The sequence below is a fragment of the Somniosus microcephalus genome, chromosome 29 (assembly GCF_052327205.1).
Source record: "Somniosus microcephalus isolate GS21.2 chromosome 29, FLI_Smic_1.0, whole genome shotgun sequence".
NCBI lineage: Eukaryota > Metazoa > Chordata > Chondrichthyes > Squaliformes > Somniosidae > Somniosus > Somniosus microcephalus.
Window position 1 is genome coordinate 20,830,993 of NC_141015.1, and position 21,487 is coordinate 20,852,479.

Sequence of the window (21,487 nt, forward strand, 5' to 3'; positions counted from 1 at the left end):
TGGCAGTCCTGTGTCTGTACGAGATGATACCCTGACTAATCATCGACATGCATTCTTCTTATTACTTTTTCAGCGGTGTGTGATATTTCTGTCAATGTGTTAAGGAACTTGTCTCTCCTAAAGCAACTTACCATACATCACAGCAGTGTTCGTTGATGGGGTAAATCTCTGTTCAGTGAAAGGGTGTCAATTTGCATCAGAGATGCTGCAGAGCTTAAATACAACTTAATTCTTTCACCATTCTCATATTCATGCACTTAAAAATTTATCAAAGTGCCATGATTAAAGTTACAGTGTAATGAAATCATTCATAGACAATATTGCAGAATCTAATGGTTTACATAGGATTACACAGGATATACAGCACACAAACAGGCCATTCGGCCCAACCAGTCCATGCCGGTGTTTATGCTCCACATGAGCCTCCTCCCGTCTTTTCTCATCTAAACCTATCAGCCTAACCCTCGATTCCCTTCTCCCTCATATGCTTGTCTAGCCTCCCCTTAAATGCATCTATACTATTCGCTTCAACCACTCCCTGTGGTAGCGAGTTCCACATTCTCACCACTCTTTGGGTAAAGAAGTTTCTTCTGAATTCCCTATTGGATTTCTTGGTGACTATCTTATATTGATGGCCTCTAGTTATGCTCTTCCCCACAAGTGGAAACATTCTCTCTGTATCCACTCTATCAAAACCTTTCATAATTTTAAAGACCTCTATTAGGCCACCCCTCAGCCTTTTTTCAAGAGAAAAGAGACTCAGCCTGTTCATCCTTTCCTGATATGTATGTGGTAAACCACTGTTATAGTTATCACTGTATATTGTTCTCACTGTTCTCACTGTCACATCACTACACGAGGTCGCCTCTTGTCGCACTGTTATACCTGGGCTGACCACCTCCGACTCCGCCCATTACCTGCCCAGGTATAAAGGTAGCTGACTGGCTAGTATTCCTCCCTGTTGGATCGGATCACCCACGAGGGTGGGCTCTGTTATTTAGCCAATAAAAACCTTCAGTTACGTTCTTAACTCGTCGCCTTTTATTGGACTAATTGATAGGCATATCAATGTATACCCTCGCATTTCTGGTATCATCCTTGTAAATCTTCTCTGCACCCTCTCCAGTGCCTCTATATCCTTTTTATAATATGGTGACCAGAACTGTACACAGTGCTCTAAGTGTGGTCTAACCACGATTCGATACAGGTTTAGCATAACTTCCCTACTTTTCAGTTCTATCCCTCTAGAAATAAACCCTAGTGCTTGGTTTGCTTTTTTTTATGGCCTTGCTAACCTGTGTCGCGACTTTTAGTGATTTGTGTATTTGTACTCCTAAATCCCTTTGTTCCTCTACCCCACCTAGACTTGCACCCTGCAAGTAATAAGTGATCTCCCTATTCTTTCTACCAAAATGTAATACCTCACATTTATCGGTGTTGAACTTCATTTGCCAATTATATGCCCATTCTGCAAGTTTATTAATGTCCTCCTCAGTATTGACTATCCCCCCCCCCCCTCCAATTTGGTGTCATCCACAAATTTAGAAATTGTGTTTTTGATTCCCAAGTCTAAATTGTGAACAGCAGTGGTCCCGGCTCTGATCCTTGTGGAGCACCACTACCCACCTTCTGCCACTGTGAATAGCTACCCTTTACTCCTACTCTTTGCTTTCTGTCCTGAAGCCAGCCAGCAATCCATTCTGCTACTTGTCCCCTGACTCCGCATTCTCTAACCTTGTTCATCAGTCTATTATGGGGTACCTTATCGAAGGCCTTTTGAAAATCCAGATAAATTACATCAACTGCATTACCATTGTCTACTCTCCCTGTTACCTCTTCAAAAAATTCAATAAGTTTGGTCAAGCAAGACTTTCCCTTTTGAAATCCATGCTGACTTATTAATGATTATATTTTTGGTTTCTTGATCTTCTATTTTCTCCTTTAGTAGGGATTTCATTATTTTTCCTACCACCGATGTTAAGCTGACTGGTCTATAATTCCCTGGACATGTTCTATCCCCCTTCTTAAATATTGGTATTACGTTAGCTATCCGCCAGTCCTCTGGCACTATACCTTTTTCTAACGAATTATTAAATATGCGTAGTAATGCCTCTGCTAGCTCTTCCCTAGATTCTTTTAAAATGCGTGGATGCAATCCATCCGGAGGGTTTTATCCTCTTTGAATTTGATTAATTTATTTAACATAATATCCCCTTTTTTTATTTTAAATGCGCTTATCTCATTACTAATTTCATCATCCAATGTCATGTCCACCTGTTCTATCTCCCTGGTAAATACTGAAGCAAAATAATTATTTAATATTTCTGCCATCTCTCTATCGTTACCTGTGATATTATCCTGTCTATCCCTTAATGGCCCTATTCCCATCCCAACCTTCCTTTTTTATTGATGTGCCTATAAAATATTTTACATTTTGTTTTATGTTCCTTGATAATTTGATTTCATAGTTCCTCTTTGCCTCCCTAATTTTTTTTTGACTTCTCTCCTAATCTTTTTGTATTCTCTCTTATCATGCACTCCCCTGCTGTCTCTGTACTTAATGTATGCCTCTTTCCTTACCCTCAATTGTTCCCTTATGGCTTTATTTATCCATGGAGTCTCATTATTGTTTAGTTTGTTCTTTCCTTTTAGTGGAATATATTTTTCCTGCACTCTGTTGAACACTGTTTTAAATGTTTCCCATTGCTGTTATACATCATTGTTTGCCAATATTGTTGCCCATTTTTTCCCCCCAAGTTCTATTCTCAACCCCTCAAAATCAGCTTTTCTCCAATCTATTAACCTGGTTTTTGTCATACTTATGTCCTTCTCAATTATCATCTTAAAGCATATTATATTATGGTCACTATTGCCTATATGTTCCCCTACCTTTACTTCTCTTATCTGCTCTGGTTCATTCCCCATTACTAAATCCAATAGCGAATCCTCCCTTATTGGGCTTTTTACATATTGGGTTAGAAAGGTTTGTTGTACAAAAATGTTTAATTGACACATTGAAAAATGTCAACTGTACATTTTCCATTTAATTCCATATAGTTTATATTTAAGACATATTTTGCGACTGTTTTTGTGGCCGTTCACACGACAAGAAGTTCCATGCAATTCTGCTTTTTTAAATATTGATCTGCAAGTTTAGTTGCAGCCACTAGATGGTAGAGAAAGCTCATCTTGTCAGTAAGTTACGATTGTGTGCAATACTGACCACTCTCACCCATACTTGTAATGCCTTAATTTTGATCCTGTTCATTTTATGATATTGGTAGAATATCACAATGAATTGCGATTTTGCTTATTGTAGCAGGACAAAATGTTTCTTTTTATGAATAGCTTAGTTGACTGTTTTTGGGAGTGGGTGAGGAAAGGTGTAGGCAGACTCAAATTGACATCAAGTCGATATTGCTCGCATGAAGAAGAGACCATATATATTTCTTTGTACTACTTCTCCGATAATTAGATTCCCATGTATAAATAGCATGCTTGGCCGTCATAAATATTTTAAATTGTTTTCAACGTGACGTAGGTGAGCTGCAAAAATGCTCAAGTTCTAATAAATGTTGTGCTATAAAATATTAGAAGGAAATGAGTGTTATGGGTACTTTCAGCAGCACAGTTACTGTTCCGACTCGCTGCTGACCTCTGCTCCATAAACTGACTTTTAACATAACCTAAACTTAGAACAATTGTTTAACTATTGCCAATAATCCCCAGCAGCAGGATAAAGCAAGTTGGAGCATGTGCTGGTATGAAGAGCTTTAAGTGCGCTCTGATTTTTCCCAAATTCTCTGTCACTTGTCTAAATAGCAGATCACGTGTACCTATTGATCATGGCTGAACTGAAAGACAGAAGATTACAACTCCCTTTTAAATCTGTCTGTAGCCTACCAAATGATCTACCAGGCTTGCTCGTAGGATAAAGGGAAAAATGATTGAGTGACCTTGAGGATTGTACACTGCCTAGGGCAGGGTGAAAAAATTGGTGTACTTTAGAGCTACTATTGGTGGCCGAGAATAAATTATATTTCCATTTATATAGAGCCTTATTTGATTGCAACATACTTTTGAGGCACATGTCACGTGACCTCTGTTCTGCACCTTGCAACGTTTCACAAACAGCCATGAGATGAACGGACAGTTTTTGATTTTTCGGGTGGTGTTGGTAGCGGGGAATGGCTTCTCCAACATTACCAGCAATAACTTGCATTTACGTAGCACCTTCTGTACATTACTGAGGGAGTGCTGCATTGTCGGCGGTGCCGTCTTATCAGATGAGGCCCTTGTTTGTCTGTTTGGGTAGATGTAAAAGATCCCATGTGCTATTCAGAGAGGAGTAGGTGGTTCTCCCGGTGTCCCGGTCAACATTCTTTCCTCAATCGACCCCACCTGAAACAGAGCAGCATTCATTCATTTGCTGTTTGTCAGGCCATGCTGTTGCAAATTGGCTGCCACGTTCGGCTATATAATAATAGTGTCAATACTTCATCAGTTACTCTGCTGAGCTGAACCTTAAACATAACTTTGAAGTTAAGAGTTGTAGCAGAGAGCTGGTAACTCTTGCAACCTATTTTGCCCTGATGAAGCAGTGAATTATGGACACTTGTTAACTGAGTAAATTATGTAGCAGCTATTTGAATGAGTAATCCCCCATTTTGCTGTTAGTCTGACTGAATCCTGGATTGCAGTTCCATGTTGTCACCAACTCGAAATGCGAGCAGCTGTCTGTGACGATTGGAATTCTGCAGTGATGGGTGGTCGGGGAACCATTTATACCGATTTATTTTCTGCTGTTGTTTTTTTTGCAGATTCCTGGCAGAAGTGATGTCATTGTGAGTTGATGTATACATTTTTGAGACACCTAAGGGATTTCAGAAAGTTGCCAAGCTTACAGGTTCTTTAATATTGCATAGGGGGCACAGTCTAAAAATTAGAGCCAAACATTTCAGGAGTGAGATTAGGAAACACTTTTACGCACAAAGGGCGGTAGACGTTTGGAACTCTCTTCCGCAAACGGCAATTGATGCTAGATCAATTAATTTTATATCCGAGATTGATAGATTTTTGTTAACCAAAGCTATTAAGGGATATGGGCCAAAGGTGGGTATATGGAGTTAGGTCGCAGATCAGCCTGATCTCATTGAATGGGGGAACAGGTTCGAGGGGCTAAATGGCCTACTCCTATTCCTATGTTCCTGTGATCCTGGGTCTTGAGAGAGCAATCTAACTTCCTGCATTTACCTGGGAATAGTGCAGCTACTTTTTCTCAAAATGCCTGCCGTGTAGGCTTTGCAGGTGCACAGGCTGTCTGTGATAGTTCAGCCAGTGCACAGGTATGAAGTACTGAGGTTATGTTGTTGCGTCCTGATGTTAAGACCAGTAAACATGCTGGTGCTGCCGGAACAACACATTTACTCACTCCGGGAAGACCCAGTTTTAAAGAGCGTCTCCTGGGCACTGGTCTTAAAATCTATATTCTTCAGCCTTCGAGTACCGCTGGTTGCACTGGTGCTGCCAACTCACACGGTGCAGATCAAGAACAACATAAAAGCAACTTATACCCATTCATACCTTGACTGCCCAGCCCCGCTTCTGGGATTAGATCGGGTTGGAGCCTTGGGATGTTGGTAGATCCCATGGAGGTCAGGAGCTCTGTGGATCTATGTGTTGGCAGAGGCTGGCCTGAAGTTCTCCAGTTGTTTCTGAGGAGGAGAACGGATTGTTACCTGTTCTTGTACTAGAAATGGAATGTTGTTTGTGTTTGAGGATACCAAGGTTTTATTTTTTTCATGACGGTGGTTGGGCCGATTGTTAACAATTTATTGATCCTAGCATTAATTAGGGGGTGGAGCGAGGAGAGAAAGTTTAGACCTACTGCAGCTCTGATGTCAGTTATATAGGAAGCAGGAGTGTGGAGTCTAATACTTGCTTTTGGACGGAAGATTTGATGCAGAGGTAGAGTTCCCTGGGAAGACAATATGCCTCGTCTTTTCTTTCCCATTCGCCTCTGGGCTGAGTTGTCCAATATCTAAATAAAAGTTGTATTTTTTCTTTGTCTTGAAATTTTTCTTATTTTCTGCCCTTACACCTGCTCTGTTGAAGGTGGTGGCTCCAGCTCAATAGTGAGAGGACTCAACAGCTTTTGCCAATCAAAATAGAATCTATAAAAAGGAACTGGCAGGTCAAGTTTCCCGGCAGGAAAGATCTACTTGGGTGACTTATCTGGGTTGATCTCTAGCTGGTTCGGAGCCGTACAAATCAGCTTAACTTAGCTGGTCGTGTTCTCCCCTCTAATGTTGTGGGTTTGAGCCAAACTGCCAAGACTTGAGCCTGTAGGCTGACAGTCTAGTGCCATACTGAGGGAGTGCCGTATTGTCAGTGGTTATTCAAGTGTTTTGTTGGTTCAGGCATATGTTAAAGATCTCATGACTCTCAAGAGTAGGGAGTTCACCTGGTATCTTGGCCAACATCACAAGAAATGGATTGACAGGTCATTCATTTCATTGCTGCTTGTGGGACTTTGCTGCATACAAATTGGCTGCTATATTCCCTACATTTCAACAGTGACTATACCTCAAAAGTGCTTCATGGGCTGTTGGGTTGTCTTGAGGCCTTGAAAGGTGCTCTATATAGTTCTTTACTTTCTTTCCTTCTAAATGTTAATGTTTGATGACTGTCTCAGTTAGAGGTAACTTTAGCAAATAGGTACAATATTGTAAAATAACACAGGATTACATCAGATATACGACACAGAAACAGGCCATTTGGCCCAACCAGTCCATGCCGGTGTTTATGCTCCACTCGAACCTCCTCCTGTCTTTCCTCATCTAACTCTATCAGCATAACCCTCGATTCCCTTCTCTATCCCCTTCTCCCTCATATGCTTATCAACCTCCCTTTAAATGTATCTATACTATTCGCTTCAACCACTCCCTGTGGTAGCGAGTTCCACATTCTCACCACTCTCTGGTTAAAGAAGTTTCTTCTGAATTCCCTATTGGATTTCTTGGTGATTATCTTATATTGATGGCCTCTAGTTTTGTCCTTCCCCATAAGGGGAAACACTCTCTCTTTGTGCCTACTCTATCAAGACCTCTATTAGGTCACCCCTCAGCCTTCTCTTTTCAAGAGAAAAGAGACTCAGCCTGTTCATCCTTTCCTGATAGGTATACCCTCGCATTTCTGGTATCATCCTTGTAAATCTTCTCTGCACCCTCTCCAGTGTCTCCAAGTCCTTTTTATAATATTGCGACCAGAACTGTACGCAGTACTCCAAGTGTGGTCTAACCAAGGTTCGATACAAGTTTAGTATGATTTCTCTACTTTTCAATTCTATCCCTCTAGAAATAAACCCTAGTGCTTAGTTTGCTTTTGTTATGGCCTTATTAATCTGTGTCGCTACTTTTTAGTGATTTGTGACTCTGAGATCCCTTTGCTCTTCTACCCCATTTAGATTCTTCTTTCCAAGTAATATGTGACCTCCCTATTTTTCTTACCAAAATGTAATACCTCACATTTATCGGTGTTGAAATTCATCTGCCAATTATATGCCCATTCTGCAAGTTTATTAATGTCTTCTTGTAATTTGTTGCTGTCCTCCTCAGTATTGACTAACACCACCCCCCCCCCCCCACAAAATTTGGTGTCATCCACAAATTTAGAAATTGTGTTTTTGATTCCAATGTCTAAATCGTTAATATAAATTGTGAACAACAGTGGTCCCAGCACCGATCCCTGTGGAACACCACTTCCTACCTTTTGCCAGTCTGAATAGCTACCCTTTACCCCTACTCTCTGCTTTCTGTCTTGAAGCCAGCTAGCTATCTTCTGCAACCTGTCCCCTGGCTCCGCATTCTCTGATCTTATTCATTAATCTATTATGTGGTACCTTATCGAAGGCCTTTTGAAAATCTAGATAAATTACATCTACTGCATTACCTTTGTCTACTCTCTCTGTTACCTCTTCAAAAAATTCAATAAGTTTGGTTAAACAAGACTTTCCCTTTTGAAATCTATGCTGACTATTAATGATTATATTTTTGGTTTCTAGATGTTCTTCTATTTTCTCCTTTAGTAGGGATTCCATTATTTTTCCTACCACCGATGTTAAGCTGATTGGTCTATAATTCCCTGGACATGTTCCATCCCCCTTCTTAAATAACGGTATTACGTTAGCTATCCGCCAGTCTTCTGGCACTATATCTTTCTCTAATGAATTATTAAATATGTGTAGTAATGCCTCTGCTATCTCTTCCTTAGATTCTTTTAAAATGTACGGATGTAATCTGTTTGGACCGGGGGTTTCATCCTCTTTGAATTTGTTTAGTTTATTTAATATTTACATAAGATACACATCACAGAAACAGGCTATTTGGCTTCGAACACACACTCACATTTATTTACTATTACAGTGTACTCAGATGTTAGAAAACTGTTGGATACACCAATGAATATGATAGAATATAATATAGAACCCAGCTGCAGTAAATATTCTGAAATGTAATATTTTCTTTTATAGTACGATTCATGGCGATCCAGACCCAGGACACACCGAATCCTAACAGCTTAAAGTTTCTCGCTGGTCGTCAAGTTGTAGCATCGGGAAGCATGGATTTTCCAAATGTCAGTGCAGCTCACTGCTCACCTCTAGCCAAGTAAGTACAAGTTTAAACTAGGTAGGGTTGCAAGATGTGGGGCCTTATGGTACTGTTATAAAAAGAAAGAAAGACATGTATTTATATAGTCCCTGGCACCACCGCGTGACGTTCCAAAGCGCTTTACAGCCAATGAAGTACTTTTGAAGTGTAGTCACTGTTGTAATGTAGGAAACGCGGCAGTCAATTTGCACACAGCAAGCTCCCACAAACAGCAATGAAATAAATGACCAGATAATGATGGTTGAGGGTTAAAATGTTGGTCAGGATCCCATAAATGTTGGCCAGGATACTGGGAAAACTCCCCAGCTCTTCTTCGTGGGATCTTTAACGTCGACCTGAGAGGGCCGACGGGGCCTCGGTTTAACTTCTCATTCCAAAGACGGCACCTCTGATGGTGCAGCACTCCCTCAGTAACTGCGCTGAAGTGCCAACCTCGATAATATGCTTAAGTGTCTGGAGTGGGACTTGTACCCATGACCTTCTGACTCCGAGGTGAGAGTGCTACCACTGAGCCACGGCTAACACGTAATGTTGACCCTTGTCTTAGATCTTTGGGTTGGAATGTAGCGGGCTTATCTTTATTTAAAATCGCAGCAGGTAGCCTTGTCACGGAAAGGAATAACTTCAGTTGTTTGGCATCTGCATAGCCTGGTACTGCTTTCTTGTAAAAAGCCCCTGTTCTCTCTGTCCTACATCATTTTAATCCACTTTATGGTGTGTGAACAGTGACACCTAATCACAGATTTCATTGGAGCAAATTCTAGACTTTCTGCTTTCAGATCTTAAAAAGAATTTCTTGTCTGCAGCGTCAAGCTGCATGTTTCAGCCACTATATGAGAGCCAAACATCCTGTGTGCTCTCACCCTAATGGCATTTAAGTTTCTCGGCAGAAATTTTGTGCTTTGGCACAAACATAAATCTTCCCTTCCAAATGAAAATCATAAGTGGCCAGAGCTGCAGCTTGTAACTGAGGAGTTAAAATTGTAATATGGTGTGACTGTACAATGAGCAGAAAATAGTCATGCTTTTTAACCATGTAGAAAGTGTTTGACATTGATTTGAAAGGCATGCTGTTCAGACTTTTGGAGCAAGCACTCATATGACTATATTTTTTTCAGGCAGCTATTCCAAATAGAAGGGGTTAGAAGTGTGTTTTTTGGGCCAGATTTCATTACAATAAGCAGGGTAAGCATAACTTCAGACCCTCATTATTGTATTTTGCTCTTCATTTAAAATTTGAACATAGTGCAGAAGATTAATTTACTGAAAGTATTAAATATTCACAGGAAAGTGAAGTGGAATGGAACGTTCTCACGCCTCAAGTTTCTGCAGCCCTTATGGATTTCTTTGCTAGCGGCCTTCCATTAATGACAGATGTGCCGCAGTCTGATTCTGGTAAGGATTTGCCTTTGCACGTTATAGATACTTGAATTAGAACTGAGATCCAAACAAAACATGTACCGATGATTAGTCCAGCATTGCAATGGTTCTTGCCTCAACCCTTTATCATAGCCATATGATGTGACGACTGTAATGAGATGAATTAAATGGGACCAAATTGTTAAGTGTGTCATAGCTTCACATGCAAACACACTCGTACAATTTGGCAATTCTTTTTGGATCCTCACAAGGAGACTGCTTTCACATTTGGTCATCCTCATTGTTTTAGTTTTCATCCCTTCCCCCTCCAAATTTTCTCCTTTCCAGCAGTCTCTCACTACCACGCATCCTGCAGCCCAAAATGTGATGCTGTTCAATAGAAGTTCCAGTTCCTGTCAAATGCCAACAGTAAACCATCCAGGAACGTGCGTCACATGGGTTGTAATGAAGAATGACTCTTTGTTTATTTCTCCCTCCTTTTCCTAACTGGATACTATTTCACACATCTGGCAGCCTGCGTAGAATTTACTAACCTCACGCACAAAATGAGGAATCTAATGAAATAAGAAGCAAAAAATGCTGGAAACACTCAGCAAGTCGGGCAGCGTTTGTGGAGCGAGGGAGGTAGGGTTAACGTTTCAGGTCGATAACTCTGGATTCTAATGACTTGTAGCCCAGTACATTTATTGGGGAGAGCGGTGGTGTTGAACTGTTGAAATATGCATTTTGGACAATTTTACAGCATCAACTCTTCACTGAACTGTTTATCACGTTACATTTTGCTCTCTTAGAATCTAATCACGTTATTGGCAGAAAGATAAGCCTTCCGATTAAATTATTGCCACTTTGTTCACTTATGCATGTAACTGTATTTAAGCTAATGACATGGCCTATCACACCGATATCAATACATTTGCGGAATGTCATCTGAAATTGACACAAGAACATAAAAAAGACAAGGACTAGAAAACGCTCATCCCTCTAGTACTTTAACTCTCCTTTCATAGCACCCTCCTCCGCTTGAATGGTCCTGATTCTTTCATCTCTTATAACTTTGCCTGACTAATTATTCCAAACATTTACTTAGGATCCGTTTTTTTTCCTTCTCTGCACCCTCTCCAATGCATGTTTGTGCTTTTTTTTTGTGGTGTGGCTCTCAGAACTGAACACGGTAAAGAAAGAACAAACTTGCATTAATATAGTGCCTTTCACAACCTCGGCACATCCCAAAGTGCTTCACAGTCAATCAAGTACTTCTTTTGAAGTGACGTCTCTGTTGTAATGAAACGCAGCAGCCAATTTGCACACAGCAAGGTTCCATAAACAGCAATAGAAATAAATGAGCAGATCATTTGTTTTAGTGATGTTGGTTGCAGGATAAATATTGGCCAGGACACCTGGAGAAACTCCTCTGCTCTTCTTCATGGGATCTTTTGCGTCCACCCGAGAGAGCAAACAGGGCCTCAGTTTAACATCTAGCACTTCCAACAGCGCAGCACTCCCTCAGTACTGCATTGGAGTGTCAAGTCTCTGGAGTGGAGCATGAACCCACAACCTGCTGACTCAGAGTCATGAATGCTACCACTGAGGCACGGTTGAGAACCTGCTCCAAATACGGTCAGGCCAGCGTATAGTAAAACCTCCGTTTAACCTCTGGACACTTGTACTATACTGCTCTAGTTTTATATAATACTATTTTCTTTTTAATTTTTTTCACCATGTTTTCTAAAAGGTTAAATTGATGAGCCTATTGCTTTTTAAGTTTCCCTGTGCCAATTCATTTCCATTCATTGATACTGGTTAGATTTTCCAACTTGTCACAAGTTGAATTGGATTGGCTCAATTTGTGTTCCTAGTCTACTCGCAGACTGAATTAGTTTATAAAAAAAGTAGACATGCTTTTGTACCATGGCGAGAAATTAGCTTCTTTGACTTGTTGATATGAAATTCTTTGTCCACTATTTCAACGGCGCGATTAGTTTTATTTTAGATGGGTTAGTGCTTCCATTAAAATGGTAAACAAAGAAATTTTAGCATAAGCACCCTGTTTGAATGACGGTTTTTGAAGAGCCTGGTTTCAAGGTGCAAATCCACTAATTTCAGAATAACAAAGTAAGAGGCCTGTTTCTCCATCCGTCCGTCCTTCAGCGGAAGCCTTTCCACAACTTCCTACCTTCCTCAGTCTATCCTTTTACTATCGTTAGGCTTTAAACACTAACTTCTTGATTTTCTTTATCTTCCCTTTAATTTTTTTTCCAGCTTTGCTGGTGTTCTTACTAAGGCACTTGACCTTTCACCTTGGCTCCTCAATAAAATAGTGAGCACCATATGATCATATAGACAGACCCGGTCTTAATTTATTTTCTGCTAATCTCACCATTTCAGTTTGGACTTTCCATTCCCCATCAGCTTTCCGAAGGTAAGAAATAGTTGCTGATTTTCTTGGTGGCCTTGAGTTTAAAAAGACACCATTTCCACAACCACAACCAGACCACCTGACCTCAGATCATTTAATTTACTTCTTACCGTTTTGGATTTTCTTGTTCCACTCTGAGCTTATCTTTACTTCATTTAATTGACTTGTAAATATTCAGCTGAAGCTCACTAAATAAAAATAATATTTTTTGCCTGGACAGTTTAACATGGCCACATCACCAAGTCAAAATGTGATCGTAAGGTATTTCAATATCTTGGATAAAAACATAGCTTCATTAGGTAAAAGTAAATCAAAGACTCAACAGTATAGTACTGCAACAGGCAAGTCAATCCAGTATGTTTTCTCCCCCAGAAGTGACCTATTCTAATAGGGCAGCACGGTGGCATAGTGGTTAGCACTGTTGCCTCACAGCGCCAGGGACCCGGGTTCAAATCCGGCCTCGGGTGACTGTCTGTGTGGAGTTTGCACATTCTCCCCGTGTTTGCGTGGGTTTCCTCCGGGTGCTCTGGTTTCCTCCCACAGTCCAAAGATGTGCGGGTTAGGTTGATTGGCCATGATAAAAAAATTGGCCCTTAGTGTTAGGGGGGATTAAATACGTGGGGTTACGGGGTTACTGGGGTAGGGCTTGGGTGGGATGGCTGTCGGTGTAGGGACCGGGTGCTAGGGTTTGGATGATCAGCCATGATCTCGTTGAATGGCGGAGCAGGCTAGAAGGGCCGAATGGCCTACTCCTGCTCCTATCTTCTATGTTTCTAATTCCACTCTTGCTCACTCAACAAAACATTTAATATTGCTCTTTTTCAAGCAACTATCAAATTCCCTTTTTAAAAATGAAAAATCTGATCATTACTTTCATCTGAGTAAATAAAGCCTTGATACATAGAATCAGAGAATGATACAACACAGAAGGAGGCCATTCGGCCCATTGTCCCTGTGCCGGCTCTTTGGTAGAGTTCTCCAATCAGTCCCACTCCCCTGCTCTTTCCCCAGAGCCCTGCAATTTTTTTCCCTTCAAGTATTTATCCAATTCCCTTTTGAAAGTTACTATTGAATCTGCTTCACCGCCCTTTCAGGCAGCGCATTCCAGATCATCATAACGTGCTGCATAAAAAAAATTCACCATCTTTCCTCTGATTCTTTTGCCAGATATGTACTTTGAAGTGTTAAAAGATACAACTCATTTATGATTTAACATTTTTAATTTTTGTGTTGAGATGTTTTTCACTTTTTCAATGGGGAACACATTTTAAACACATTGTAGTCTTAAATGTGTCAACTTCAGATTTTTTTGTGAATTTTGTGCTCAAGGTAAGAGATGTTGGTGCTAGAAAATGGGCACTCATCAAGCTGGTGGTTAGTTGCAGAGTAAAACTCCCTCCACTATCCCCCAATAATACGCCTCGGCCCCCAACATCAGGGGAGCACGACCGACTGCACCATGACATTATTCAATTTCCACAGCATCCATCTTGTGTCTTTGAGGGAAATTGCCAATTAGTTCCAAATTAGGAGCAGTTTTATGCAGTGGGTGCAACAGGAAATAGAACTGAGGAAACAACATGACCATCAGGAGCAGGAACCTCCTGTGAGCCTATTTGTTGCCTGTGGTCTGTGTAATGACAGTCAATCTCATGCAGATATAAATGCTTTTCCAATGAAGATGTCATTTATTCTAGTTCGTAGTTTCACTCCCGATGGTCAGCATCGACAGTATGTACAGGAAACTTTGTGATATCCGGCACCGACGGGACCGAGCTGTTGCCGTCCCATCAAAACTGCTGGACAAACCAGCGCTAATGTTGAAACATACGGAGCTCCGTATCTGGCAACAAACCCTACAGCTTCTAAACAGTCGGCCGTACCTTGCAAGCGTCTCTGTAGCTTAGCAACAGCTTCAGCGAGACCTTGCAGAGCCTGACTGGTGGAAAAAAAAGCAACGAAAAGGAAAAAAAACCTAACGAAACGGCTCCTGATTTTTGCCAGTGGATCAAGCATTCCGGACAGTTAACCTCTGGATAAACCAAAGTTTCCTGTACCAAGAACAGATGCTTGTAAGATGTTGTCAGTTGTTGCTAGAGAACAATTTTTAGTTATTTTACAATTTTCAAATAATCGTTGGAGGGTGGGAAGAGTTTATACCATTTGAACAGCGTTTTATCTCTTTTTATCATTCAGCCCCTTCAGAGGTGAGTGAGGAGGATGAAGTGGTTGCATTGATTAAGGAACTGCTGGATACAAGAATAAGGTATTTGATTTTTTTTATATATACTTTCTTTGTTCTTTGATGTGCTGGGGCACCATTTATTGCCCATCCCCAGTTGCCCTAAGAAGGTGGTGGTGGGCATTCTCCTTGACCAACTGTGGTTGTAGTGCCGCCACCATGGTGTTAGGTATGCAGATCGGTAGCTGCAGAAATGTTGTGGTGAATGGAGGGCCAAATTCTGGACAGTTGGGATTTCGTAAGTGCAGTTGTAAGAGAGTTGGGAGAGAGTTTTTACCAGCGGTGGACGCAGAAGGAAGTATGGTGTGGAGATGCCGGAGTTGGACTGGGGTGGACAAATGTAAGAAGTCACACAACACCAGGTTATAGTCCAACAGCTTTATTTGAAATCACAAGCTTTCGGAGCGCTGCTCCTTCGTCAGGTGAAGTGGAGAACTGCATAAAGACACAGCTTATATAGTCAGAGAATAATGTCAGATGTTTACAGGTAATCTTTCCAACTGCCATTTATCACACCTCGGCAGAGAGATAATCACAGCAATCAAAGGTGTGAATGGTGTCCAAACAGGTCAGTCAGGAAAACATTACATCAAAGAACAATGAGGTGGGGTCCCAAGGGGTCAAATAGGGTTGGGGGGTGGGAGAAGGGGGGATGTGGGTGGGGAGCGATACAAGGAAGTAGTCAGAGATGGCCTTATCTGCGATGGACACAATGGGAGTAGCGAGGCCACGAGAGATGGCAAGGTGGAGGGGGTGGCGTGTATATGGATTGGGGAGTTTACATGGAGGGAGAGATTAAGGGAGGATAGGAGGGTAGTGAACTCCGAGAAGAGAGAGCATGATGAATTGAGATGGAGGTTGAAATCACTGAGGATGAGAAGTCGCTCGGTGCAGAAGTTGAGGGAGGAAAGCAGTGAAGATGTCTCGGCAATAAAAAAATGATATGGTACTTGGATGGGCAGTAGAGATTGAGAATTTTAAATGAGAGGTGAGAGGGGTGGAACAAGGTGAGATGCTCAAAGGGGGAGAACGTGCCAGAGGAGTAGGGTGACAGACCCAGGTGTGATTTGGTGATTAGAGCCACACCGCCACCACGGGGCAAGCAGCAATGTCCTGTGAACAACGCCACGGTCCCCTCCTTGTCGCACACCATCCTGACTTGGATACATGTCATCATTCATTCATTATCACATAAAGCATTATCGGGTCCTACTCTCGTCTGCCAAAACTCTTCACTATTCCAGAATGATTCTGGAATGCAAAGATAACCCCTGGCTTCTATTCTCTACTGCTAACCGTCTTCTTAAACCCCTCTTCCCCTGAATCCTCCACCTTCACCTCCAACAACAAGTGCAAGGAGCTCATGGACTTCTTTGTCTCTAAGATTGAGACCATCCGATCAGCTGCCTCTGCCACTTCCCTTCCTTCCCCTAGCCCACCGGGCCAAACTTCCTCTATGGTTCCCCCCTGCCCTAGCCCAGAACTCTCATCTTTCTCCAGTTTCTCTCTGATCTCCCCTCATGACCTCTCCGTGCTCATCTTGTCCATGAGACCCACTTCCTACTCCCTCGACCCTATTCCCACCAAACTGCTGATCACCCAACTTCCTTTTCTGGCTCCCATGTTAGCTGACATTGTTAACGGTTCTCTCTCCTCAGGTACTGTCCCCGTCGTCTTCAAATTTGCTGTCATCACCCCTCTCCTCAAAAAAACAACCCTTGACCCCTCCGTCCTTGCAAACTACTGCCCCGTCGCCAACCTCCCTTCCTCTGCAAAGTCCTTGAACGTGTTGTTGCCTTCCAAATCTGTGCCTATCTTTCCCAGAACTCCATGTTTGAATCCCTCCAATCAGGTTTCCACCCCTGCCATAGTACTGAAACGGCTCTCATCAAAGTCACACATGACATCCTTTGTGACTGTGACAAGGGTAAACTATCCCGCCTCGTCCTTCTCAACCTGTCTGCAGCCTTTGACATGGTTGACCACTCCATCCTCGTCCAACGCCTTTCCACCGTCGTCCAGCTGGGTGAGACGACACTCGCCTGGTTCCATTCTTATTTATCTAATCGTAGCCAGAGAATCACCTGCAATGGCTTCTCTTCCCACTCCCGCATCATTACCTCTGAGGATCTATCCTTGGGCCCCCTCCTATTTCTCATCTACATGTTGCCCCTTGGCGACATCATCTGAAAACACAGCGTCAGTTTCCACATGTACGCTGATGATACCCAGCTCTACCTCACTACCTCTTCTCGCGACCCCTCCACTGTCTCTAAATTGTCAGACTGCTTGTCCAACATCCAGCACTGAATGAGCAAAATCAAATCAATCAAATCAAATCAACTTTTATTGTCATTGTTAGTGCACAAGTGCAGTACAACGAAATTTAGGCTTGCGGCTCCCGAGAGTGTACAATTTGGAAAAAATCCATTCTCTAGCCACCGACTCCATCCCTCTCCCTAGCATCTGTCTGAGGCTGAACCACACTGTTCGCAACCTTGATGTCATACTTGACCCTGAAATGAGCTTCTGACCACATATCCGCCGCATAACTAAGACCGCCTGTTTTCACCTCTCTAACATCGCATGTCTCCACCCCGCCTCAGCTTATCTGCTGATAAAACCTTCATCCATGCCTTTGTTACCTCGAGAATTGACTATTCCAACGCACTCTTGGCTGGCCTCCCATGTACACTTGAGGTCATCCAAAACTCGGCTGCCCGTGTCCTAACTCACACCAAGTCCCGTTCGCCCATCACCCCTGTGCTCACTGACCTACATAAGCAAACTTCGATTTTAAAATTCTCATCCTTGTTTTCAAATCCCTCCATGGCCTCGTCCCTCTCAATCTCTGTAATCTCCTACAACCACCGCCCCCCCCCCCCCCCCCCACCCCGAGATATCTGCGCTCCTCTAATTCTGCCCTCTTCAGCATCCCTGATTATAATCGCTCAACCATTGGTGGCCATGCCTTCAGCTGCCTAGGCCCTAAGCTCTGGAATGCCCTCCCTAAACCTTTCCACCTCTCTGCCTCTCTTTCCTTCTTTAAGACGCTCCTTAAAATCTACCTCTTTGACCAAGCTTTTGGTCACCTGCCCTAATTTCTCCTTATGTGGCTCGTTGTCAAATTTTTGTCTTATAATACTCCTGTGAAGCACCTTGGGACGTTTTACTATGTTAAAGACGCTATATAAATACAAGTTGTTGTTGTTGCTCGCCCTTCTTCGTGATGGAGGTCACAGGGGCGGAAGTTCTGTCACAGTGACCTTGGTCAGTTGTTGTATTACATCCAGTAGGAACGGGAGTAGGCCATACAGCTCCTCGAGCCTGTTCCGCCATTCAATGGGATCATGGCTGATCTTGTTTCTTAACTCCATTTACCAGCCTTGGCTCCATATCCCTTAATTCCCTTGGCTAGCAAAAATCTACCGATCTCATTTTTATAATTATTAATTGAGCTAGCATCTACTGCTTTTTGTGGGCGAGAGTTCCACACTCCTACCAATCTTTGTGTGAGGAAGTGTTTCCTAACTTCTCTCCTGAATGGTCTGTATCTGATTTTTAAGTTTATGTCCCTTTGTCCTAGACTCCCCCACCAGCAGAAAAAGGTTCTCTCTACCCTATCAATTCCTTTCAAAATCCAAAAAACTCAATCAAATCACCCCTTAACCTTCTATATTCCAGGGAATACAAGCCTAGTTTATGGAATCTCTCCTCATGATTTAACCCTTGGAGCCCTGGTGACATTCTGGTGAACCTGCGCTGCACTCCTTCCAAGGTCAATATATCCTTTCTAAGGTGGGGTGCCCAGAACTGTACACAGCACTCCAGATGTGGTCTAACCAGGGCTTTGTACAGCTGTAGCAGAACTTCCCCGCCCCCCTCTTTATATTCTGGCCCTCCAGTTATAAAGGCTAACATTCCATTAGCCTTTTTGATTTTTTTTTTGTACCTGACCGCTACATTGTAGTGATCTGTGCACATGGACCCCTAACTGTCTTTTGGCCTCCACTGTTCATAGCTTTTCCACCATTTAAAAAATACTCGGATCGATGCTTTTTTGGTCCAACACTTACCTGCGTTGAAATCCATCTGTAATTTTATGCTCCCGTCTACACTACTTACTATACCACTAATCTTTGGGTTATCAGCAAACTATGGCTCTCCATTGTGTTATCTAAGTCATTAAATAATATAGTGAATAGTTGAGACACCAGCACAGATCCTTGTGCAATACCACTAGTCACTTCCTTCCAATTTGAGTACTTATCCATTATCCCTATTCTTTGTCTTCAACCGCCTAACCAGGTCAATAATTTGCCTTCAATTCCATGAGCTTTAATTTTAGCTCACAATCTCTTATGTGGAGCCTTATCAAATGCCTTCTGGAAATCCATATAAACTACATCCATAGACACTCCCCTGTCTACTACTTTAGTTACTTCCTCAAAAAATTCATTAGGTTCATTAGTCATGAGCTACTCTTTACAAATCCATGTTGGCATATGACACAACGATACTGGAGTTGTTGACTAATGTAGCAATCAATCTCTATCAAGTAGTCGACAACAGACCTAGAAATGACACAAGGAAAACCCCAGTGGTGGAGAGCGTTGGGAACCATAGGTCCACGGTCACCTTTTTTTTCCAAAGCATTGCTACACTTGTAACATGTCATGCCTCAAATTGCTCATGTATACTATATACAGGAAACTTCGCGATATCCGGCACCGACGGGACCGAGCTGCTGCCGATCTATCAAAACTTCCGGATAGACCAGCGCTAATGTTGAAGGATACGGAGGTTTTCATCTCCGTATCTGACAACAAACACTGTTGCTTAGCAACAGCTTGTAAACACTCGGCCCGTACCTTGGAAGCGTCTCTGAAGCTGTTGCTAAGCTACAGAGACGCTTTCCAGAGCCTGACTATTTTATAAAAAAATAAAAATTAAAAAAAATTGCTAGGAGAAGAAAAAAAACCTAACCAAAACGGCTGCTGATTTCTGCCGTTAGATCGAGGTTTCTGGACATACAACCTCCGGATAAACCAAAGTTTCCTGTATCCCCAAATGTTATCGATAGATATGATTCTTTGAGTATGACTGTCGGGCTGTTGCTTGACTAGCTTGTGGGGAAGCTCTCGCAAATTGAGCACCTATCTCATGTTAGACCTTGGAGGATTGACTAGGCTGAGATAGCCTTAATCTTATCCTGATTCAATGCTGTTTTGTTGCTGATAGGGCTGCCTGATTGTCGTCGTCTTCTTGAAATTTGTGCAGTTGTTTACAACTGTTGGCTTGCTAGGCAACTTTAACGAGCAGGAAGAGTCAACCGTGTAGTGTGGGACTGGAGTCACATGTAGACCAGATTGGGTGTAGATAGCAGACTTCTTTCCCTGAAGGATAATATTTCACTACCAAATATTGGTTGTGCTCTTGTATCTACCGAACAAAGAATTTACTTGTTCTGTATTTGCACCGATCTGTGTCTTGTATCCAAAGTGCTTTGCATAAACTTCATCATGTACACTAAGTGCAGGTCAACTGTAAACAATTGCACAAATTTCAATAATAAGAAAATCAGGCAGCCCTATCAGCAGCAAAGCAACATTGAACCAGGATAAGATTAAGGCTATCTCAGCCTAGTGAATCCTCCAAGCCCCATCCTTAACTTTTTCTGTGGCCTTGCAAAACTAATTAAATGCTTAGTAGTATTAGACCAGAAGTCAGATGTGGCTGTTCGATCACTGGTAAAACCACATTTGGCATATTGTGCCCAGATTTGGCACAGTGGTCTTGAAAAGGGCAATGCTACATTGGAGAGGACTCAGTTAGGAGACAAGAATGATCCTAGAACTCATTTGAACTGAAGGGGAAAAAAAATTAAGGGGAGACATGAACCTGATCTCAAAATAAAAAATAAAAGATTTAGCTGATTTAAAATGTATCCTTTAACACTTCATTGTGAAGCTGAAGTTGTTGGGCTCTTGCACTGATTGCCCAAGTTCAGTTATTACTTTAAAAAATGGATTCCGTAATATGTGACCATTTTATGCATACCATCTCTGTCAGGAGAAAGCCTCATCTCTAGTTTCACTTGAGGCTTTGACCTGGCATCTTTTTTTTGAGCTCTAAAACCTCTGTGAAGCACTTTGGAACATTTTTCTACGTTAAAGGTGCTATATAAATGCAAGTTGTCGATCATTTTTAACCAGCGTCCTCCAGTTCGAACCGCCCAAGGCACACAGCCAGCTTGCATCTACATCCCTTACACCCCTCGGCATTCACAAAAGATAATCAGAAATCGACTTGCAGTATTACACAAGACTGCAATAATTTTAAAAGGCGTTTCCCATTCAGAAGTACCAAAAAAAAACTTGGAAAGAAAAGTATAAAACAAAGGAGGGCGAGGAGATAAGACACCAGATAGAAAGAGATGAAATTGATGAAGGGAATGCAATGGATGTTGTCTACATGGATTTTAAGAAGGCATTTGACAAAGTACCAATTGACTGCAACAGGACATAGAAAGGCTAGCAGAATGGGCAGACAAGTGGCAGATGGAATTTAATACAGCGAAGTGTGAGGTGATCCATTTTGGCAGAAGGAACAGGGAGAGGCAATATACACTTAATGGCACAGTTTTAAAGAGTGTGCAAGGACAGAGGGACCTGTGAGTTGATGTGCATAGGTCCCTGAAGGTGGCAGGATATCTTCTTCTTCTTAGGCAGTCCCTCGTACCCGAGGATGACTTGCTTCCACACTGAAAATTAGTTCTCA

At 42.1% G+C, this 21,487-nt stretch overlaps 1 protein-coding gene across 1 annotated transcript in view; it reads left to right on the top strand.

Annotated features, from left to right (window-relative positions):
• Positions 1-21,487, top strand: part of LOC147098532 (NFU1 iron-sulfur cluster scaffold homolog, mitochondrial-like) — a 69,236-nt gene that overhangs the window by 33,395 nt on the left and 14,354 nt on the right. The window contains exons 3-6 of the mRNA XM_085970345.1: positions 8,531-8,666; positions 9,788-9,854; positions 9,956-10,064; positions 14,662-14,731. Of these exons, the coding sequence (XP_085826471.1) occupies positions 8,531-8,666; positions 9,788-9,854; positions 9,956-10,064; positions 14,662-14,731 (382 nt within the window). The remainder of the gene's footprint in view (positions 1-8,530; positions 8,667-9,787; positions 9,855-9,955; positions 10,065-14,661; positions 14,732-21,487) is intronic.